The following is a 23870-nucleotide window of genomic DNA, read 5'->3' as shown; positions in this document are numbered from 1 at the left end:
ACCACGGACCAGCCCGCCCGCGCCCTCGGCACTAAGGTCCCTCCCCACCGCCCTCTGCCGGCCACGCCTCCTTACAGACGAGGAAGTTTTTCCCGGCGCTGCACTGGGATTCACCGGAAGCGCTCCCCCCGGAAGCGTGGAGAGCCAGCGCCTGCCAGTCGGGTTCCGGGAGACTCCGAGCGGGGGCGGGAAGCTGCAGTGCATTCTGGGAAAGCCGCCAAGCCCTCGGCTTTGTTTCCCGCCCCAGCGCGGCGTTTGGTTTCCGGAGGTCCGCAGAACCACTGCGGTTCCCGGCTTGCGGGCTTTCCTCGGAGGCGCCTCGCCTTCCCACCTCGGGTTTTGGCTCGCGCGGCAGTCCTCCCGACGCCGCCAGCATGTCTGGGGTGCGCGCTGTGAGGATCAGCATCGAGTCGGCCTGCGAGAAGCAGGTCCAGGAGGTGGGCCTGGATGGCACTGAAACGTACCTGCAGCCGCTGTCCATGTCGCAGAACCTGGCGCGCCTGGCCCAGCGGATCGACTTCAGCCAGGGTTCGGGCTCCGAGGAGGAGGAGGCGGCGGGGGCCGAGGGGGACGCGCAGGACTGGGCTGGCGCCGGGTCCAGCGCAGACCAGGACGACGAGGAAGGTAAGGCCCGTGTGTGCTACTCCAGTCCGCGGGCCGGTCTGGGGACCCCGGTACCCGCCCAGGGAATGCCACCCTGCGTCTCCCGTGCTAGACGAGATGCGGTGCGTGGGCGAACTTTGAAAGTAACTTTAGTGCGGAAGAGTGATCGTGCTCACTGTGGTCTTTTCACAGCCTGACGATTTAGGGCGCTGCCTGCCTCCTAATACTCCTTATCCTTCTGCACGTTTTCTTGAATTGGAGCATTTGAGGCACTGTCACTGATGAAGCGTTTAAGTCTGTTATGGGGCATACTTGGTGAAGAAGCCTGCGGTTCATATCGCGGCTCTGCCACGTCTAGTCGAGTTACTTTGCTTCCCTTTGCAATGTGGATGATGCTAATTACACCTACTGAAAAGAGAGAGAGGTCTGTATTGACTGGAATATAAGATAAAGTCTAAGAGGTAGGCTGGGACCAAATCGTGTACAGCCAGTAGGCCAAGATAAGCATGTGACTTTTATTAGAAAGCCAGCTGAAAGCTTTTGAAGGATTTTAAGTAGACTGATGATTCTGTTTTAAAAAAGATTATTTTGGGGCACCTGGGTGGCTCATTGGGTTAAGCGTCCAAGTTGGGCTCAGGTCACGATCTCACAGCTCCCTGAGTTCCAGCCCTGCGTGGATCTCTGTGCTGACAGCTCAAAGCCTGGAGCCTGCTTGGGATTCTGTGTCTCCCTCTCTCTCTGCCCTCCCCTGCTCGTGCTCTGTCTCCCTCTCTCTCTCTCAGAAACAAATGAACATTTTTTAAAAATTAAGAAAAAAAAAGATTATTCTGGATCCTATGTAGTGAATGGATTACAGGGAAAATGAAACTAGAAGGAGGGAGACTGGTTAGGAGAGAATTATAGAAAAAGTGTGAATGGGTTTTGGATTTTCATTATTGTCAGGGATAAAAAATAGTCACAATGATTTAGGTATGTGTAAATGGGAATTTAAAGATGGCATTTCAAATCAGTGGTGTTAGGATAACTGGGGGTCCATTTGGGATTAAAAAGCAAATACTGCCTCCTACTTCACACTCAGATTAGTTCCACAAGGATTGAAATACAAATGAAGAGAATAAAGTAAAAATTGGAAGGAAACTATAATCATAAAACTTTGGGAGTAGAAGAGACCTTCTTAATCAAGATAGGAAATACAGAAAATATAAAGACAAAGGGATTAATTACATAAAAATTTAAAATAACCGAAAAAGGTGCCCTGAACAAAGTAAGAAAATAAATGGGAAAAGTATTTGCAACATACAGGACACATAGTAGTCAATATCCCTGCTATTCAAAGATTCCCTTCAAACTGGAGGGTGGGGGGGGGGGGGGGGGGATGGGACAAGGCACTGGAAAAACAGCCCAAAGGCATAAACAGCTCACAGGAAAAGATCTCACAATTAGGGAGAGGCAAATTAAAACACTATTCTGGTGCATTAGCAACATAGTATCCAGTGTTGGAAATGTGAATTGGTAAAGCCTTTTTGGAAGGTTTAGCAGTTCAGTATGTCAAAAATGTTAAATGTGTATCTCCTTTGACCTACTAAATCATGGCTAGGAATTTAACCTACAAAAAAAGTTGTCCATGTACACAGATGTGTGTTCAGCATGTTTACCATTACTGACATTATGGAAAGCAACGTACATGTCCGTTAAATAGGAATGGTTAAACTTACTGTACAGCTATGCTCCAGAATGTCAAATAGCATTAAAAGAATGAAACAGATCTATGTACTGACATGGAAGTAGCTGTAGGACATATTAAGTGAGGAAAAAAAACCAAGTAATAGAAACATGGAAGTAAATGTATATAAATGCATTGAAAAACAGTTGGATGGATACACCTCAACTGTTAATATTGATTACTTCTCAGGATGGGAAAGAACTAGGGATGGGGAACAAAGGAAGACTTTTACTTTTTTACTCTATAACTCTATTTGAACTCTATATAATGAGCATGTATTTGGTGGAATTTAATGAAGTGAGGTTGGAAGGCATGTTAACAGTTTTTAATATCAGAATGCTGCCCTTATAGACCATTTAAAAAAACTTTTTTAAGGTTTATTTTGAGGGAGAGAGAGCCCGCATGTGCGTGGCAGTGCGGGGAGAAGGGCCGAGGGAGAGAATCCCAAGCAGGCTCCTCCCTGTCAGCAGAGAGCCCAAAATGGGGTTGAACTCAGGAATGTTACCCAAGCCTACCTGAGCCAAATCTTGGCCTGAGGCAAAATCAAGAGTCAAGTCATTTATCTGACTGAGCCACCCAGGTGCCCCTGTAGGTCACTTTTATTTTTGTACTTTAATGTATTTTGGAAATTCTCTCGTTATTCAAGTTTTTTGTTTTTTTTTTTTTTAATGTTTCTTTTTGAGAGAGAGACACAGAGTGTGGGTAGGGGAGGGGCAGAGAGAGGGAGACACAGAATCTGAAGCAGGCTCCAGGCTCTGAGCTGTCAGCACAGAGCCTGACACGGGGCTCAAATCTACGAACCATGAGATCATGACCTGAGCCGAGATTGGACATTTAACCGACTGAGCCACCCAGGCACCCTTCCAGTTACTCAAGTTTTAAAAGCTGGAAGAAAAGGGTTATTTAAAAGTCTTGCATATATTGAAAAAAAATACTGAAATGCTTACCTGTAATGTTGGAATGTTAGATTTAAGCTGTGGAAATTAGATATGTTTGTTTTGCCATTGTAGGAATGCTAACTTAAATATTAACGCAAAGATTTAAGAAAGGGTACGTGGAATGGGATAAAACAGGAAGCGATTTGAAATGAAAGTCATTGTTCTTTTAGTACTTACAACATCTCAGTGAGATTTCTGCCTTCTAGTCAGTGTAACTCATACCTTGTGTGTTTCTTTTTTTCTTTCTCTTTTTAGGGCTGGTAAAATTTCAACCTTCTCTTTGGCCCTGGGACTCCGTGAGGAACAATTTGAGAAGTGCCTTGACAGAGATGTGTGTTCTCTATGATGTCCTTAGTATTGTTAGAGATAAAAAATTTATGACTCTTGATCCCGTCTCTCAGGATGCACTTCCTCCAAAACAGGTATTCGTGGGCTTTAACTGAATAATGATACCATTTTATTGAGTTCCAGGACCACTTTTCAGGCTGTGTGCCTTCTGTGCTCTTTGCCTTTCATGCAAAATTAAGTCCAGATGAAGCTGTGAAGACTGGTTCAAAACAAAGGTGTGAAACCGCAGCTCCTTTATTTGTCATTTTATTAATGGTCCTGCAACCCTTAGAGGAGTTAAGTTTCATTAATAATATAACACTTGAAAGTTTCCCAGGTCTTAACAAATTCTTACAGCCTGGATCATTGGTCTGCAGTGTATTACACAAAAATGTGATAGTGAAATGGCTGTGGAGTCAGACAGACCTGGGTTCAAATCCCTCCTCTGCCGTCATTAGCCCTGGGTCCTTCAGCAAGTGAGTTTTTTCAGAGTCTCACTTTTCCCCTCAACCTGTTTCTAGGGCCTGGTTTAAAAAGGCCAAACTGTGAAAGCTAGGTGAGATTGTTGCAGTTTGAGGAAGAGCGTGTTTAATTTTTGAGCATGAGAGGATGAAAGGGAGGCAACAGAAGGATGCACTAGTGAATGGAAAGTCTGAAATTAAGGAGGCCATTTGGGAGGTTCTCAAGGAAAAGGAGCATTAGGTCCACGACCAGGTTAATGGCGAGAAGAGGAAGTAATGGTTGTTCTTGCCCATTTGTACGTAAAGTGCATTGAATGTAATTACTCATGTGGTAATAGTTTCGGAATCTAGAAACGCCATGCTGGAAGACTTCTTAGAGATCATTCAGCCTGGTTCCTTCGTTGTACAGAGAGAACCCCGAGGCCCAGAGGGATGAGTGACACATTCCGAGGCAGCACAGCCCGTGGTTAGAGAGCCAAGACCACAACTCTGGCTCCTTATTCCTAGCCCACGGCCTTTACCTGTGCTCTTCCCAGAGAGGGGTCTCCAGGAATTTCTTGATCTCTCCAAGAATTTAGAATTCACTTCCCTGATACGGTCCAAAGATTATTGTGACCAGCACTATTCTTTAAACCTGTGGATGGGAATTTTCCCCGTTCTTGGTTACGCTGTAGTGCGAAAGAATTCCTGGCTCTTTCTCTTGCACAGCTGACCTGCCATTCTGCTGTTGCTACGTAGAGTTAAGGAACATAACTATTAAGAAAATTAAAAATGTATTACATTTTAAAAATTGACAAGTGATTATTGTGACATTTTATGAAACTTGGTGATTTTGATTCATGCAGCCAGAAGACTTTTCTTTTGTTAAATTTGGCTCATTTGGAAGTGTATCCGGTTACTAGAGTACACAAATCGGTGGTGATTAATGGGTATTTAGGTATGTACATATAATACATAGATTATGCTATCTCATCAGTTTTCCAGAAATCAGCCTTCAGTGAAGTGCATTAATTTTAATGCTGTGTGGCTTCAGTCTATTCCAAAGGCACATTGGTAGCTTGCCATCATGTAATTTTACAGCTGTACTCATTGGGGTCATTCATTTATTCCAGAAATCAAGTAGTAGGTGCTGAGCATTGTTCTAGCGTCTATGGACATAGTGGGTCTTGCCATCGTGGGTGACTTTGAAGCAGGGATTACAGAGAAGGGTATACACGGGGCTGGGGGTGGGCATTTGTACGACACGAGAGGGGAACCCCATCTAGACTGGGCAGAGTTCACATGAGTTCTGATTTGTAGTCCAGTGTGGTGTTTGTGGTTTAACATAAGTTTATTTGAGTTGACGGGAGAAATCGTTAAGGTTGTTATTTTTCAAAAAACAGTGCTTTAATTTCTTAGTTTTCTCCTGAGTAGGTATTTTATTATTGAGAAATGTTGAAATCATTTACAAATACAGAACTGTATGGTTGGATTGTCTTTGCTAGAACCCTCAGACACTGCAGTTGATATCTAAAAAGAAGTCGCTGGCTGGAGCGGCACAGATCCTATTGAAGGGGGCAGAAAGATTGACCAAATCAGTCACTGAAAACCAAGAAAATAAGCTGCAAAGAGACTTCAACTCTGAGCTTTTGAGATTACGGCAACACTGGAAACTCAGAAAAGTTGGAGATAAAATTCTTGGAGATCTGAGCTACAGAAGCGCAGGTATAGATCATTGTTAGAAACGGTCCTTTTAAGCTGTAGCTTGTCACAAAACTATATATACAGGGTTGACTGTGATGTTTATATGTATGGCTATAATGTATGGCTTCTCAGTTACAGGTTACATTTTGAAATTTTAATTTCTGTACACATAAGCCTGATAAGCTAAAATTACTCATATAGCCTTATAAGTGAATATACATATAGAGGGAGGGAGGGATTCAGTTTGAAAATCTTTAGATGCATTTAACAGAAAGCTTATGTGCTAACACACCCGGAACCATAATTGACATTTTAGTCAGAGATAAAGGAGCTAGGACTGGACTCGATCAGGGGCTCCTTTGTAACCCTTAAAAATTAAGCAAAAGGGGCACCTGGGTGGCTCAGTCGGTTAAGCATCTGACTCTTGACTTGGGCTCAGGTCATCATGTCATGGTTTGGGAGTTCGAGCTCCACGTCAGACTCTGTGCTGACGATGCAGAGCCTGCTTGGGATTCTCTCTCTCTCTCTCTCTCTCTCTCTCTCTCTCTGCCCCTCCCCCATGCTTGGACATGCTCTCTCTCTTTCTCAAAAAATAAATAAAAATAAGCTTAAAAAGTTAAAAAAAAAAAAACTGAGCATAAAAGGAAAAAGAAATGTTTCCATTCCACCTTAATTCTTTTTTTCTCCATTAAGTCATCTAAGCTGTTGTCACATCCTGGGTTAAGGGAGAGAGTGGTGAAAACACTTTGCCTTTTGCCCCATTCTACCAAGGTTGCAGGAATATATTTTGTTGGCATGTACCAAAATTTGATGATCTTGAATTCACATCTGTTTGTAAAAACCTTTTATTGTTGACCTATAATACGTTTCCGGAGGTAATCATGCTGCTGTCTTGTAAGCCACTAAGGTGTATTCAGAGGAGCGACACAATAAAGGTTTACAAGACTCCCAGCTCAGTGGAGTAAAAGCTTTGAGTGCCAAGGGACAAAGCAAGGAGCCCTGGCTGTGATCACCGTGATAACAGGAGAGTGATAGTTTAAAAAGACTCTTTTGCCAGAGGGAGCCATCGTTGTCCTACCATTAAAAGCAGGCGAGGTGAGGTGGTTTAAGTCAGTACCGGAGAACCTAAGTGTCTCAGCATTTGATGTAAACTGGGGAATTCTGAAGGTAAAATCCTATTTCAAGATGACCAAGACTTTTTTCTGTTTTTCTACATATTTTTAAAAATTAATTACTTAATTATTTCATTTACATCCAAGTTAGCATATGGCGCAATAATGATTTCAGGAGTAGATTCCAGTGAGTCATCCCCTATGTATAATACCCCGTGCTCATTCCAACAGGCATCTTCTTTAATTTCTCTTACCCATTTAAAAAGCCCATCCCCCAACCCATAACCCTCCAGCAAACCTCATTTTATTCTCTGTATTTAAGAGTCTCTTATGTTTTGTCCCTCTCCTTGTTTTTATATTGTTTTTGCTTCCCTTTCCTTACGTTCATCTGTTTTGTATCTTAAAAAGTCATATGAAGTCAAGATATTTGTCTTTCTCTGACTGGCTAATTTTGCTTAGCATAATATTCTCTAGTTCTGTCCACGTAACTGCAAATGGCAAGATTTCATTCTTTTCGATTGCTGAGTAATACTCCATTGTAGATGTGTATAAATGCGTATATATATATATATATATATATTTATACACACCACATCTTCCTTATCCATTCATCCATCGATGGACATTTGGGCTCTTTCCATACTTGGGATATTGTTGATAGCACTGCTATAAACATTGGGGTGCATGTGCTCCTTTAAAACAGCACATCTGTGAAATATTATATACTTAAGGTATGTTAAATTTATGTGTTAACTTGTTTCTTTTTCTTGTTTTTAATACCCCATTAGGATCTCTCTTTCCCCATCACGGTACATTTGAAGTAATAAAGAATACAGATATTGATCTGGATAAGAAGATACCTGAAGATTACTGTCCCCTCGATGTACAAATTCCTAGTGATTTAGAGGGGTCTGCATATATCAAGGTATTTGCCGAAGTATTTTTTTTTTTTTTTTTTTTTTTGAATGTTTATTCTTGAGAGAGGGAGACCACACAAGCAGGGCAGGGGCAGAGAGAGAGGGAGACAGAGAATCCCAAGCAGGCTCTGTCTACGCTGTCAGCACAGAGCCCGATGTGGGACTCAGACCCACAAACTGTGACGTCATGCCCTGAGCCGAAGTCAGACATGAGCCGAAGTCAGACACTCAACTGACTGAACCACCCAGGTGCCCCTTGTTAAAGTATGTTTTAGTAATTTCTTCACCCAGAAGTTAATTTGCTAACATTTTTTCATGTTTTTATTGTCCCATAGGTTTCAATTCAAAAACAGGCTCCAGACATAGGTGACCTTGGCACAGTCAACCTCTTCAAACGACCTTTGCCCAAATCCAAACCAGGTGTAGTTATGTTCTGTCCTCTAACTTCTGGTCCTGTCTTACATTCCCAAATAAACTGGTGATAAATGTAGAGAGGAAAAGTTGGTACTCTGGAGTAAGGACAATTGGAAATTTATTATTTATAATCCGTTAATTAACCGTTGGTGAATAGCTGTGCGATCTTTTTTTTTAAGATCGAACTTCTTTACCAGATTTCTATGTAAACGAAAGGAAAATTTTTGAGTTTTGGGAAAGATATGCTGTAATACAGTGTTTTCTGAACTTTTGTCGTATGCATTCAAGTCCCCACTTAAGCGAATTAATGCATAATCCGGTCAGATAATTGATATATACATATGTGCCCTGTCTTTCAGGTTCCCCACATTGGCAGACGAAATTAGAAGCAGCACAGAACGTTCTCTTGTGTAAAGAAATTTTTGCGCAGCTCTCTCGGGAAGCTGTTCAAATTAAGTCACAGATCCCTCACATTGTGGTGAAAAACCAGATTATCTCTCAGCCCTTTCCAAGTAAGAGCAGCCAACCCTTTTGAGTTTATAAATAGGACTTTGTGGTTTGGGGAACAGGGCAGAGGGGCTAGTTACATATTTGGCTGCGTTGAGGGAACAGTAAGGGCAAAGCGGTAGCGTGCTGTCCATAATGGTGGCTCATAAAGCGCGCAAGACACAGCACGTCTCCAATTCTAGTCTGTGTCCTAAGTCGTGTCACTCCTGGATTTTAAACCACATACGCGAAAAACGTGTACTAGCAAGGCTGTTACTCAGCAACAGTTGCTTTGAGGTGTCTGCTGACACCGTTCGTGGACTATTTCCCAGGGATCCTGTCCTACTGGCTAAATAAGATGTCAGTCAGACAGTGGTTGTTAAATACCCGTAATATTCCTAAATTTGTGGAAATTGGGATTTTAATTATGTTATTATTCAAGAGCAGTTGGAATTGCCCTGGAGATCAGTTTGTTGTTAAGCCATGTCACTGATTTCTGTTTGTTTGTTTGTTTTTAAAATTGTGAGATGTAGCTTCTTGAGTCCTGTCAAAGGAATGGGTTTTACAAGTGAAAAATTCCATCCATGCTTTCATGACAGCAAGGAAGAGTATTTGTCTTTTTTCTAATCAGCACAACCAGATACCCACTTGGTGGGGTTTTTTGTTGTTGTTTTTCCAAGGTTTTTTTTTTTTTTTTTTTTAATATTAATTTTTGAGAAGAGAGAGTGAGCATGGAGTAGGGGAGGGGCAGAGAGAGAGGGAAACAGAATCAGAGGATTGGAAGCAAGCTCTGTGCTGACTGCAGAGAGTCTGATGTGGGGCTGGAAGTCATGAACCGTGAGATCATGACCTGAGCCGAAGTTGGACGCTTAACTGACTGAGTCCCCCAGGCGCCCCAACTAAGTGTTTTTTGTTTTTTCAAAAATGGTGTTGTGTTTTTTGTTTTTAATTTAAAGGCAAGAAGAAACTAATTCACATACAGTTTCTGTTGAACTCTCTTTATCCACAGCTCAAAGTCAACAGCCACAATGTAGGTCAATAGAACTTGAATTGTTAAAATACGTGATGGTTTATTATATTCCTGAATAGTCATTTTGGTGTGAAAATGGTAATCGTGAAGCCTGATCTCCAAGTTTAGAATGCTCTTTTGAGAAAGGGCTGTGATTATACTTTATGAAGACAGTTGTGCTTTTCTATATCTTCGGTTATTTGCATCTGTCCTACTTCTTTTTATAAATAGGCTTGCAGTTACTGATTTCTTTGTGCCATTCCTCAAATGATAAGAAATCCCAAAAATGTGCTACTGAGAAGCAAAGTCCGGAGGACCATCTTTATGTCTTAGAGCATAATTTGCATCTACTAATTAGAGAGGTAATGGAATAAATGTCTCTTCTTGCGTTTTGGTAAGCATACCCAGTGCGGTGAATGTGCACAGGCTCCTCTCTGCTGAGTCCTCGTTATTCCCCTAGTGATGGCTTTCACCGTCTGTGATGTGAAGGATCCTTGCTCTGTGTTGGGGGAATACGCCGATAACCAGAATTCTCAGTCTGTGTTCACAAGCTTAGCTTCTAGTGGTAGAAATAAACCTCAAGCTTGATACGGACGCACCAGGAAAGTGTGCAGAGTGCAGGGTGCAGAGGGAAAAGTGATTCTGATTGAGTGATGGGGAAAGTGTCATGCCAGAGCCTGTGAACAGGATAGGTGTTTCAGGACATACTCTGCTTACAGGTTAACTAGAACTGTGTTTGCAGAGTGCTGGCTCACAGTTTAGGCTAATTTCAAAAGAATCCCCTGAGAAACTCAATAGAAATATGTATTCCAGCCTCCCCTGCCTTAAATATGTAAGTATTAGTTGCTTTAAAGAAACAAAAAAGTTTTTTAAATTTGCAATTGTTTACGGTGACAGATGTTAACTAGGATTATTTTGAATCATTTTACAGCATATACTAACATCAGGTCATGATGTTGTCTGCCTTAAACTAACACGTTCTATGTCAGTTATGCTTCGGTATGAAATTAATTGAAAATGGCTATTCTTGTTACAGTTTCATAAACAGACCTTGAGTTCCATCACGATGCCTCATCCAGCAAGCGCACCTTTTGGTCACAAGAGAATGAGACTTTCGGGTCCCCAGGCTTTTGATAAAAACGAGATTAATTCATTACAATCCAGTGAAGGGCTTCTGGAAAAAATAATTAAACAAGCAAAGCATATCTTTCTGAGGAGCAGGTAAAGATGAACAAAGTAATGGTTTTTCTTCAAAGCTTCAGTCATTTTTCCTTTATTACTTACTTCCTATGCATTATTTTTGGCATGCTGTAACCTTCTGTGCCAGGAAGGGGGGTGTGGGATAAGAGTTGACACTGATGATCTTGTCAGGTGTGGGGAAGACTTAGCTTCAGGGCCCATGTAACTTACAAGATGGCTTCTGACGCTGGCTGCAGTTTCGGAAGGCACCTGACCAGGAGTATGCCCTGAACCCCACACCTTCTTCAGTGACCCATCCAGGAGATACTTGTTCCTGAACTGATTCTAATCTTTTTTTTTTTTTTTTTTTTTTGAAGCCCTCCCTATTTTTTTTTGGCTGTCTCACGTTTTAGGACTTGGGAAGGTGCTTTCCCATATGTTGACTTATCTAGCTTTTGTTCTCTGGCATCAGGTGGTATTAGTTATTTTCAGTGATGAGAAGGTTCCAACTCAGAGAAGTTGTACAACTTGCTCCAAGTGAGACTTCTAAAGAGTAGCAAAATCAGGGTTCATGCCCAGCTCTGTGGAGCTCTGGGGCTCATTTTCTTGCTTCCATACACACGACAGGAAAACCTTGGTCTGTGAGCGTTTCGTTCTGGAAACATGCTTGTCATCCAAAGCACTCTTCTTCTATCAAAGCGAATTTCAGGAACCATTGGCTCAGTTGTGATCATGTCACACTGGGTGTCACATACTGTTCGAATTGTAAGACACGCTCGTTTATCAAGTTAATATTTGTTAGAAGTGTTTGCTTCTCTTGGGGAACACTAGCAGAACAAGTTACTTGCAATCCAAAGTTTTATGTTTACAAAAGAACTTGTACTTAAATGTGCCTTCTTCAAATGCTAAAGGTTTGCACGCCTGAGTGGCTCAGTTTATTTTGAGAGAGACAGAGACAGTGCAAGTGGGGGAGGGGCAGAGAGAGAGGGAGGCAGAGAATCCCAGGCAGGCCCCGTGTACCAGTGCAGAGCCCGATGCGGGTCTCAAACTCACAAAGAGCGAGATCATGACCTGAGCCAAAACCAAGAGTTGGATGGTTAACCAACTGAGGCACCTAAGTGCCCCAAGCATCTGACTCTTGATTTCAGCTTAGGTCATGATCTGGAAGCAGGGTCATGAGATTGAGTCCTACGTGGGATTTCTCTCCTCTCTCCCCCTCTCCCTCTTTCTCAATCTCTCAAAACAAATAAACAAACTTTAAAAAAGAAAAAAAGAAACATGTTGAAGGTGCTCTTGTATTTTAGTATTGTTCCTTGGTGAAGAGAGCTGTTTTTTTACTTCATTTAGAATGGTGCCTTGATAATATTCCAGACTCTCAGGTGTGGGCACACTGTGCTGTGGATGAGTGTTTATTTTGATTTTTATTTTTTTCATGCTAATACAAGGCATGGTTTTCTTTTTAAATTTTTTTTTTAATGTTTTATTTATTTTTGAGAGAAAGAGACCGCGTGAGTGGGGGAGGGGCAGAGAGCGAGACACAGAATCCAAAGCAGGCTCCAGGCTCTGAGCTGTCAGCACAGAACTTGTACCCGAGAACTGTGAGATTATGACCCGAGCCAAAGTTGGATGTTTAACTGGCAAAGCCGCCCAGGCTCTTCTGCAAGTCATGGTTTTAATGGCACATACATGTGTAGTCTTTAAATGGAAACCTAAGCCTGAAGCTTGTAGTAAAATGAATTAGGAAGACATGTTCTGAGAAGACAGCATGGTGCAGTAAAAGGAATAAGAAATTTGGGGTAAAAAAATGTGCTTAAACCAGGGCTCAGGAGGCGCTTGGGTGGCTCAGTTGTTTGAGCATCCGACTTCGGCTCAGGTCATGATCTCACAGTTCCTGGGTTCGAACCCTGTGTGGGGCTCTGTGCGGTTTGTGGGTTAGAGCCCCACATTGGGCTCTGTGCTGACAGCTCAGAGCCTGGAGCCTCCTTCAGATTCTGTGTCCCCTTTTCTCTGCCCCTCCCCTGCTCGTGTTCTCTCTCTCAAAAATAAGTAAACATTAAAACAACAACAACAAAAACAGGGCTCAGTTACTTGCTAACTAACTTTGGGGCGTTTTTTGTTTTTTTAGTTTTGTTTAAGTTTATTTATTTTTAGAGACAGCATGTGCATGAGTGGGGGGTTGGGGGGCAGAGAGAATGGGAGGGAGAGAATCCCAAGCAGGTTCTGCTCTGTTAGTGCAGAGCCGGATGTGGAGCTCAATCCCACAAACCGCTAGCTCATGACCTGAGCCAAAATCAAGAGTCAGACACTTAACTGACTGAGCCACCCAGGCGCTCCACTAACTTTGGTTTTCATATCTATGACCCTCCACCTATTTCTCTGCCAATTAGGGATATAGGAGTCTGGTCTTCGGGTCAAATGAAATATACGCAGAAGTTCCTTATAAACAATAAAATAGGGTAGGTTACTGTTGTCACTTTCATTTGTATGTTTCAGTTATAAAAACCTTTAACCTAAAGTCAGGGGAATGAAGGTAGCTATTTTTGGAATCCTCATACATTTTCAGAGTATTGTTATAGTGTTGGAGGCAGCAAAGCTTTAAAAATATTCCTGCGTTCCCCAGTTATAAAATAATTTTCCAACGTATCAACCCCATCTGTATAAATACCATACACAAGCAAGACCTGTTATTAACATGCTCATGTATTTTGATATATATGTGTGCTAGGGTATGTGTATCTTTTTTTTAAAATCTGGAATCGGGGCGCCTGGGTGGTTCAGTCAGTTGAGTGTCTGACTCTTGATTTTGGCTCAGGTCATGTGCTGGGGATTGTGGGATCTACCTCTGTGCTGCTTAAGATTCTCTCTCTCTCTCTCTCTCTCTCTCTCTCTCTCTCTCTCTCTCTTCCCCCTCGTGCTCTCTCTCAAATTACAAAAAAAAAAAAAAAGGAAAATCTGGAATCACAAAATTTTATATCCTGCTTTCACTTCATATTATAAATGTTTTTATCTTTCATTAAATGCTTTTCAGAGATATTTTAATAGCTATGCAATACCCCATTATGTAAACACTCCATGATTTCTTTTACCAATTCTCAGTCACTAGATACTTTTTATTTCCAGTTTATTGAGGCATAATGCTAAGATCAGTGCTCACATACATATCTGTCTGCTATAGGAATTTTTGGAAGAAATTCTGTCCAGGAAACAAATCCCAGAAAAGGAAGAGAAAGTTTAAGAGGTTGAAAGAAACCAGTACTGGAGCAGAAGCAGTAAAAGAGCAAACCCCAAACCCATTTATGTAAATGGCCTCTTGTCCTCAATGGCAGTTTGCATTTCTTCCCAATCAAGTACCGGAATCAGATAACTAGAAACCGGAGACCTCCAGTAGTCTCATTAAGTGTCATGAATTATGCTTTGGTTCTGGGTAGTAGCTGTTTGATTACTATGTTAGACTACCTGTTATATACCTCAGCTTACGGCTGTGTCACTAGGCAAATTACTAAGTGTGGCTAGACTGAAAAATAGAGATAATCATAGTGTCTACTTGACAGGGTTGTTAGTGAGATGAAACGATACAGTTCATGAAAGCACTTACTATGATCTGTGGTACATAATGAGGAGTTAAATCGTATTTCTCGTGTACATATTTATCTATCTTGGAGTGTAAGGTTTTCATTGTGCAGAAAGGCTCCCTGGCTTCTCAGGAAAATGATTGTAGTTCCGTGATAGTAAATGGGCCTCCACTGTGGGTGTGCCATTTGTTACCAGGGACCAAATATTAACATCCATGAATGATTTCTATTCTCGTCAGACCTGAGGCATATACCCTAAAAGTACCCTTCTTCCTGTGTTCTGATGAGCTTTCCTGAGAGAAAACAAATTGGAGTTCAAAGGAAATAAACCTTTTTTTAAGAAAGGTCTTTCCTTTTCAAATGTAGTATTTTTAAAAAGTAGTCCTCCCGTTTTCAATAGCCATAACATTAATAAAGTGATTTATAATCTTACTATTTAAAATGGTAGCTTTTTAAAATTTTCACCTTCTTTTCTTTGAAAGAGCTGCTGCAACCATTGACAGCTTGGCAAGTCGCATCGAGGACCCTCAGATACAGGCTCACTGGTCGAATATTAATGATGTTTATGAATCTAGTGTGAAGGTTTTAATCACATCACAAGGTTATGAACAGATATGCAAGTAAGTGTCAAAAATAAGTTGTTCGTTTCAAACGTTAAGTTGCTTTTTATATATTGATGTTTGTTGAATGGTTATATCGAGATTTGGGGTTTTATTTGCTGCGGTGCCATAACATTCCAGTAAATTCTATCAACTATAGAGGTTTTGTGCAAATGAGAAGTAAGAATGTCTGAAGTAGTCTCCGTAAGGTAAATGTCACATATTTGAGTTGCGGCAAAAAATGAGCCTCCTCATTGAGCGGCCACACCTTACACTCTGGTCCACTTCAGTTCTTGCTCGAGGCGGTGGCGAGTCTGGGGTATTTGAAGTGAGTAGGGCCGTTTGCATTAGAGCCTATACTCTCCATATTGTGCCTAAAACAGCCTAAGTTTTGTAGCTCTCCTGGCAGGGGAGATTAGAGGATTAAACCTGTGTCTAATCCAGCTCATGATTATGCCCTTAAAATGGGGCTGAGAGCTGTGTCTGTAAAGGGGGTGAAATGACTTTTGTCCCGACCATTCACAGAGAAGCACTCTCCTTCACTTACATTCACAAATCACGGGCTAAGATACACGGGACAAATTGGTGGTTGCCAGAGGTTGGGAGGCGGGGTGGGCAAAGGTACAAACTTCCATTTGTAAAAGTTCTGGGATCTAATGTACACCATGGTGACTATAGTTAAGAATACTGTGCTGTATATTTGAAAGTAGCTAAGAGTAGATCTTGAAAGGTCTTATCACAGGAACAAAAATGGGCAGCTTATGAGGTGATGGGTGTTAACATACTACGATGATCATTTCATAAAATATATACACTTACTACATCATCATGTTCTACATACACCTTAAACCAATCAATGATGTGTGTCAATTATATTTCAATAAATCTGGGGAGAATAAACCAAGTTAATAAAATTAAGCTAGTAGCCACGGAAGGCATTTTGGCCTCCGTTTGAGCCTCTTTTGAAATTTAACAACTGGGGTTCCTGGGTGGTTCAGTCAGTTAAACGACTAACTCTTGATTTCAGTCCAACTCATGATTCCAGGGTTATGGGATCGAGCCCCATGTCAGGCTCTGCACTGGGTGTGGAGGCTGCTGGGTACTCTCTCTCTCTCTCTCTCTCTCTCTCTCTCCCTCCCTCCCTCTCTCCCCCTCTCCCCTTCTCCCCCTCTCTCCCCTCTCTCCCCCCCTCTCCCCCCCTCCCCCTCTCTCTGCCCCTCTCCTGCTTGCACTCTCTCTCTCTCTCAAATAAAATATTAAAAACTAAAATTAACAACTGACAGGATATAGTTAAGTCCCCTTCCCCAGGTCAGTCTGAGAGAGCCATTAGCAAACATTTATCAGTGTCGGTGAGTACCTTTTCTTTTTCAAGTTTTAGTTGCTTTATTTCAGGCAGACCTAACTAGCCACTGTGCTCTCTCTGTTGAGCAAAACACAGTGAAAACAAAATCACCACCCTCAGGAGTAGGAGAGTATAATACCCTTAAAGTGTTGTTTGTTTGTTCGTTTATTTATTTATTTATTTATTCATTTAATGTTTGTTTATTTTTGAGACAAAGAGCGTGAGCAGGGGAGGGACAGAGAGAGAGGGAGACACAGAATCCAAAACAGGCTCCAGGCTCTGAGCTGTCAGCACAGAGCCCATTGTGGGGCTCGAACCCACGAACTGTGAGATCATGACCTGAGCTGAAGTTGGGCGCTTAACCGACTAAGCCACCCAAGCGCCCCTTAAATTGTTATTTTTAAAAAAAATTGTTTTTAATGTTTTATTTATTTTTGACAGAGAGAGAGAGACAGAGACAGAGCATGAACGGGGGAGGGTCAGAGAGAGAGGGAGACACAGAATCCGAAGCAGGCTCCAGGCTCTGAGCCATCACCACAGAGCCCAATGCGGGGCTCAAACTCACAGACCGCGAGATCATGACCTGAGCCGAAGGACGCTCAACTGACTGAGCCACCCAAGCGCCCCAATTGTTATTTTTTTAATATAGAGACTTTAATTCACTATTTTTCAAAAATGAAAAATCGCTAGGGAGCATGATGTAAAAGATCGGATATAGAAGATAAAGGAATACACAATGGAAATCAGTCTTGCAACTTCCAGGAAAAGATGGTGGGGTGAAGGTGGATCATGGTTTTCTTCCCCTATACTATAGAGAAATAAGGAAATAATTGAGGTGATTTGGAGTGTGGTGGGAGAGTAGCCGTTGAATAAGGTAAAACAAGTTTGGCATGCATTTTAACTGTTACGGCTAGGTGATGGGGCCATTGGCTTTCATTGTATTTCATTGCATTACTTTCGTATATATTACTATATATGCAAAATCTACTGTGTACTTTTGCTTAAAATTTTCCACTGTAAAACATTACGAGAAAGAGTACAAAGGAGTGGAAAAGAAAAAAAATTGTCAGCATCGAGTTATTTACGTTTACAAGACCAAACAAATGTGAGATTATGGTTTCAGGGCCCGGGGTAAAAGTTCTAAACTTCTGAGAAGAAGGGTTGTTGATGATGTATCCTTGACAGCATCAGGAGGGAAAGGAAGTAGTAGAATGCCCTTTTCCTCATCTTTTATAGCTGGGGTCAACTTAGGTTATTTAAAGTTGAAAGTAATTCTCTTAGGACTTCCAGAAGCATCTAAAAAGTTTCTACACATCCTTCTAGGAAAGTCTGTGCATTTACAAGCATATATATCCTACTTTTTCCCTACAATATTGTGTGCTTTTAAAATATTGAGACGTAATTCACATAAAAAATTTACTATTTTAGAGTGTACAGTTCAGTGGATTTTAGTATATTATTTACGTTGTATATCATCACTAATTCTAGAACATTTTCCATTACCTCAAAAAGAAACCCTATACCTATCAGCAGTCATTCCCAATTTGCATGTTTTTTTAAATATTATATTGGTGAATTGCATTAGGTTATATTGGTGAATAAGCATTCCTTACCACTACGTACAGATTTACTTCATTCTTTTTACAGCTTCATTGTGTTCATTGTATGTACCATGACTTTTAATCAGCCTTCTGTTGATGAACATTTTATTGTATTTTTAAATATTTATTCATTTTTGAGAGAGCGCAGGTGGGGAAAGGGCAGAGAGAGGGGGATAGAGGATCCTAAGTGAGCTCTGCACTGACAGCAGTGAGCTTGGTGTGGAACTCAAACTCAGAGCCACAAGATCATGACTTGAGCCGAAGTCTGACGGTCAACTGACTGAGCCACCCAGGTGCCCCCTGATGAACATTTTAGTTGGATGCCAGCCAGGTAACTTGTACACGTGCAAGTACATCCATAGGCAAGTATATCCGTAGGATAAAGCCCTACAGGTGTAATTGCTGGGTCAGAAGATAAGGACGTTTAAATTTTGTGTTAATGTTACCAAATTGCTTTTCAAAGCGTTTGCCACAACTATGCTTTTACCAATAGTAATCATAATTTTTTTTAAGTTTATTTATTTTGAGAGAGAGAGAGCATGCACAAGTGGAGGAGGAGGAGAGAGAATCCCAAGCAGGCCCTGCACTGACAGCGTGGATCCCGACACAGGGCTCAAACTCACAAACTGTGAGTCGAGCCAAAATCCATAATCAGACACTTAACTGACTGAGCCACTCAGGCGGGTGCCCCAGTACTCAGGCTTTTTACCATTTGGTTAAGTTTGTAAGTTTTTCCTTTTAAGCCTTCTGAATTTTGTGTTTTTCTTTGAAAGAAATATGTAAACTTTTAATATGTCAAAATTACAATTTTACATAGATAATTGACACAATGTTTTATTCCTAAGTGGTCACTGTAAAGTCAAGTCTAAAAAAAGAGGTATTTTCAAATGTGAGGAGATACAATGCTATTTTATCCTTCAGTTCATCTAGATGGTTTGATTTGGAGAATTTCCTATTTCTCGTAGATGTTGTATGCTAGTGCTAAAAATTTGTAAATTGGTTTGGAAGAAGGTCGTTATCTGCATGTTGTTTTGTGAGTTTCTTTATTTGACCTAAGCCAAGTTAATAGAGTATATATTTTGACTTGTTTGCCGATTATTTCAGGAGAGGGTGTGGAGTTAATGAAAGTTTTTCCCTTTCCGTATGAGAATTTGATCTTCGGTTAACTCTTTAGCTATAGTCCCCTAGTAACCTGCTAAGAAAAGATGCCACCTGTGTTACTAGGCAACATTGCTTTTGGCAAAAATGATCCCAAACTGGTAAAGTGGATCTGGACTGGAAGGAATTATAAACACCTGATGGAGGTGCCTTTGGCTTTTCCCAGATGGAGTGACTTCTCAAACTGGGCAGTATCTCCCGGGGGGGGGGGGCTGTGGAGACCATGTCTATGGAGTTGTCATGAGGACATGTGGCTCTTATACGGAATGAGGCTTCTAAGTCGGGGCAGGTCCCCCACATGCCCAGTGTAGATCTCATCTCAGTGCAGCAAAGGTGTGCAGATTGTCAGAGCAGAGTGGCAGTGGGTGTTGGCCGGCTGGCAAGCTGGGCTTCCTCTCCTGCATCCTTCTGCGCTCATGGGTGACCTAGGGGCATCTGGTGGGAGTCTGACGGTTACCTTGAACCTAAGACAAGCCCTCTCTCCCATGGGTGTTAATGTAGGTTATCAAAATTGTTATTTTCGGTTTCTTTGGTGTTAAGGTTTAAGGTCTGTGGCATCGTATGAGGTAATTTTGAACATTTCTGATTTTTAGTATATGTGTCTATAAAGGTCCATTCAGCTGCAGTTGAATATCGGAGTTGAGCAGATCCGAGTTGTACACAGGGATGGAAGAGTGATCACACTGTCTCACCAGGAGCAGGAGCTACAGGACTTCCTCCTGTCACAGGTAAGAGTTATAGACCGCAAGTCTGGGGCCTCTTGCCCTTGTTACTGCTTAAAGAACAAAATGAGTAAGGAAGAATTAAGGTATATTATAAAAAGAAAGCTATTTTTGTCCGCCATCTTGCTTAATTTCTAGTGCACATTTTACAACTTAATGACTAATTGTGAAACTTTGATAAATTGTCCTAGATATATTTCCAGTTGGTTTGTGGTTAAGATGAAGGAGCAGCTCGGAGGCTGTAAACTTCGGATTTCTCACGTTTGCCTGGGTTTACAGCCCCTTTGGGTCCACACAAAAGTGGAGCATTACCCCAGAAAACCAGAGGAGAGATCAGATACAAAACTCTAGTGACCCTCCATGATAATAAGTGGGATGTTTTACTTAAGCCCTCAGATAGAGTTCTTCCGTGTTAAGGAGCAGCATGGAAAGTGCTGGGTTCTAGTCCCAGGTACACCACAAATTTGCTCTGTGACGCCGGACAAATTTCTGGACCTTCCTTTCCTCTTCTGTAAAGTTAAGAATAGTATTTCTCCTGTGTTCTTCATGGAGTTATGATCCAGTGAAAAATTGACTTGTGGGAGAAAGGGTAGGTTTAGAGAAGCTAATACGCTTTTCACAATATACACATTTATATTTCACATAAAGCTGAAAAAAACATGCTCTCTCCATCCTAGAAGCAATAATCTTCTATACTGACTTCTTTCTTTGGTGCCACGTAACTAAAATGCATTTGTGAGATACGGCAGTTCTTGGTTGATTACACTTAAACTGACTTTCGTGTCACACACACACACGCACGCACACAGAACTATATTGGGAGGCTGTTGGGTAGCTCCGAGAACCAATGGAAAGTCTAGAGAACAAGGCTGGCAGGTGGCGGAGATCAAAGGAAGCTGCCCGGTGAGAAGCACAGCCAGGACAGCGGCTGCTGTCAGTTGCCATCCTGACACTCCCACTGCCTTCATCGCTAGTGGCAGAGTGCACTCTAACTTGCCGCTGTGCACTAGTCAGGATTTTAGTAGAAAATAGGTGGCACTCAGTAATTTTTCTAAGGATTTACAAAAGTGTGGGTGTAGGAGAACCACCGGGGAAAGTGTGGTAACCTGGTGCTAGTACCAACCAGGTAACCAGGCCGGGGGGTGCTGAGTGGTCACCAGTCCTAAGCCAGAGGGATAAGGGGAGGGCTTGTAGGTGCCCTAAAGGGGGAGAGTCATGTGGAACAGGCCACCTTGGAAAAAAACTAGTTGCCTTTCATCACCGGATACAAGCTCACGGGGAAGGGTACCGACCTTGCTTTCCTCTCTCTTTTGCCATCCTCTGGCTCCCATTACCTTGGTTGCTCCCGTTGTCTGAACCCACCCTGAAGCCAAATGATGTGACCATATGGGTCATCCTCTCTGGGTGGAGTAGGGTGGAGAGTGGATTTGCAGGGGTAACTGGAAGATACTCAGCACACCCCGCTGCCTTTGGTACTGCGCCACATTCGGTGATCCAGGTGGGAGTCTTTGGTTGGCCAAGCTTAGGTCACGTGTCTGTGCTCAAGCTGCCATCGGGCAGGGAAGGCGAGCATCAGGCTATTTTAACCTCTGCGGTGGAAGGTGGGATCCTCCCCCGGTAATCACAGAGGAGGGTTCCTCACACAGAAGATAGGATTCCTGTCTGTGCTCGGCAGGGGACACCCCAACAAAAAGTTCACAGTCGTGATGTCAAGCTACTGCAAAGTAAATATCCATGGCAATTACACATGAAGTTTCCTTTTTCGTTCACAGATGTCACAGCATCAGGTGCATGCAGTTCAGCAGCTCGCCAAGGTTATGGGCTGGCAAGTGCTAAGCTTCAGTAATCATGTGGGCCTTGGACCCATAGAGAGCATTGGCAATGCCTCTGCCATAACGGTGGCCTCCCCGAGTGGTGACTATGCTATCTCAGGTACTGGCTGCTGCTTGGAATGTGAAGAGGCTTTTGGGAGTTTGGTGTTAACATTTACCTGTAATAGGCATACTTGGGAGTCATTTATCTCTGCAGTGATTTCATATAGCAGTTATGCTGAGCTTTTATCTGATCATAGCTATTATTCAGAGCAACAAATTATTCTCTTCTAGTGGTCTTAAAAATGTTTTGCTTGGTGACACATTTTCCTAAGAGATCTGAAAACTGCCATTAGCATCGTTACTCCTAAAGTTCAAAACCTTTGATGGATAAATGCTTTTTGAAAATGTACTGCAAATTGGCAAGAGTAATATCGGATCCTAAGGACATGACGGGATGGAACAGAGAGGAGAGGTGTTTTTGGAGTACTTGCGGCTTTAGTGTAGTCTTTTCTTTCCTTCTTTCTTTTTTTTTTTTTTTTTTTTTTTTTACCGTTTATTTTTGAGAGGCAGAGAGAGACAGAGCACAAGCAGGGGAGGGGCAGAGAGAGGGAGAAACAGAATCTGAAGCAGGGTCCAGGCTCTGGGCTGTCAGCACAGAGCCTGACGTGGGACTCAAACTCACAAACTGCGAGATCATGACTTGAGCCGAAGTCGGACACTTACCTGACTGAGCCACCCAGGCGCCCCTAGTGTGGTCTTTACTAGTACCTGTTCTAAATATTTGAAAGAGTGAGCAATTAGAAATTTTTCCCCCAGAACCATGGTCTGAATCTGTAGGCTTGGTCATTTGCTCGATCTTTATTGATAAGAGTTTCAAAATACCCATTTCTTCTTCACTGAGTAATGAAGCCTCATTAAAACCTGAAGTTCGTAATTCAGAATAATCTTGCCTTCTCCCTCCCAGTCCTGATTCTGAACGTTTGAGTTTCCTTCTATATTAGATGTGTATCAAGTGTTTTAGAAAAAAAATAAATTGGTTTTCTGAAAATATACAGGACATATGACTTTCCTAAGCCAGAATTCATCTTGCCACATTTTTATGATACAAACAGTAATTCGTGAATATTTATACCAGCCTAGTATATATAAATCAGCAAGGTTTGTTTGGTTTTTTGCATATGAAAACGGACCAGCGCTTTTAAACAAGAGCTTTTAAGTGCATATGCAGAAAAGGTTTTTGTATTCGTGGTAGAATGAAGTTGTGGGATGCTTCCTTGTTTTCTAGTTTGGAAATTGACCATACTGATATTTTGGTTTTGCTCCGCAGTTCGCAATGGCCCTGAAAGTGGCAGCAAGATCATGGTTCAGTTTCCCCGGAACCAGTGTAAAGACCTTCCGAAGAGTGATGTTTTACAGGATAGCAAATGGAATCATCTTCGTGGTCCGTTCAGAGAAGTTCAGTGGAATAAGATGGAAGGTCGAAACTTTGTCTATAAAATGGAGCTGCTTATGTCTGCGCTCAGCCCTTGCCTGCTATGATCCTTGTTTCCAGCACGGTCTCTGGATTGTTTTTTGGCAGAGAAGTTTCCAGAAACGGACTTGAGAAGATGAACCATTAAGCACAAGGAAGAGAAATTTTCCAAAGGAGTATTGTTTTAAAAAAATAATTAGCAGATGTTTACCTAGCATTTTGAAACCTTTCACTTTATAAGTGACGAGTGCTTTGAAATGCAGAGGCTTATGTACAGTTACAGGGTATATAGTATAGGGAGATGCAAAACAACTTTTTTTATGCAGTTAACTTGAAATGTTACTAATTTATGGGTTTGAATTAACTTTTTAAAATATTCCTTTGATGTTGACATCAAATAAAGCATATGGTTAAAAATTCCAGATACTCGTTGAACTTTTAACCTAAATGAATGGTCTTTTTTTTTTAGAAGAGAGCACTGATGATTTTAAAGTTTATTTATTGAGAGAGAAGAGAGCAGAGGAGGGGCAGAGAGAGGAGAGAGAGAATCCCAAGCAGGCTCTGTACTGTCATCGTGGAACCTGTCCCTGGGCCTGAGGTCACAAACTGAGAGATCATAACCTGAGCCAAAACCAAGAGTCAGTCGGTTGCTTAACTGACTGAGCCACCCAGGCACCCCCAAATGAATTATGTCTTTTTTCAACTCCTCTCATTCTCCTATTCGTTAAAAAGATTGCTT

At 41.9% G+C, this 23870-nt stretch overlaps 1 protein-coding gene and 1 non-coding gene across 2 annotated transcripts; both read left to right on the top strand.

Moving 5' to 3' along the window:
- Positions 1-121: 121 nt before the first annotated feature.
- MED17 (mediator complex subunit 17) lies at positions 122-23553 on the top strand. The gene is made up of 12 exons (XM_042905855.1): positions 122-624; positions 3520-3686; positions 5537-5756; positions 7636-7772; positions 8100-8184; positions 8538-8690; positions 9905-10035; positions 10710-10894; positions 14907-15044; positions 19735-19852; positions 21619-21778; positions 22988-23553. Exons 1-12 carry the CDS (start codon positions 375-377, stop codon positions 23197-23199), a joined length of 1956 nt encoding a protein of 651 aa, XP_042761789.1. The 5' UTR covers positions 122-374; the 3' UTR covers positions 23200-23553.
- On the top strand, positions 4670-4805 carry LOC122201541. The gene has a single exon (XR_006194237.1). It is a non-coding gene; the product is annotated as a small nucleolar RNA SNORA46 (small nucleolar RNA).
- Positions 23554-23870: the final 317 nt, after the last annotated feature.

The sequence above is a fragment of the Panthera leo genome, chromosome D1, assembly GCF_018350215.1.
Source record: "Panthera leo isolate Ple1 chromosome D1, P.leo_Ple1_pat1.1, whole genome shotgun sequence".
Classification (NCBI taxonomy): Eukaryota; Metazoa; Chordata; class Mammalia; order Carnivora; family Felidae; genus Panthera; species Panthera leo.
The sequence above is the reverse complement of the archived record's forward strand: the minus strand, read 5'-3'. Positions and strand labels throughout refer to the sequence as shown.

Excerpts from the sequence above, each read along its gene's own strand:
- MED17 (XM_042905855.1), top strand. The coding sequence starts at position 375 with ATGTCTGGGGTGCGCGCTGTGAGGATCAGCATCGAGTCGGCCTGCGAG. Across the intron at positions 8,691-9,904 it reads TATCTCTCAGCCCTTTCCAA|GCTTGCAGTTACTGATTTCT; the intron begins GTAAGAGCAGCC and ends TTTTATAAATAG. Across the intron at positions 15,045-19,734 it reads GGTTATGAACAGATATGCAA|GTCCATTCAGCTGCAGTTGA; the intron begins GTAAGTGTCAAA and ends GTGTCTATAAAG.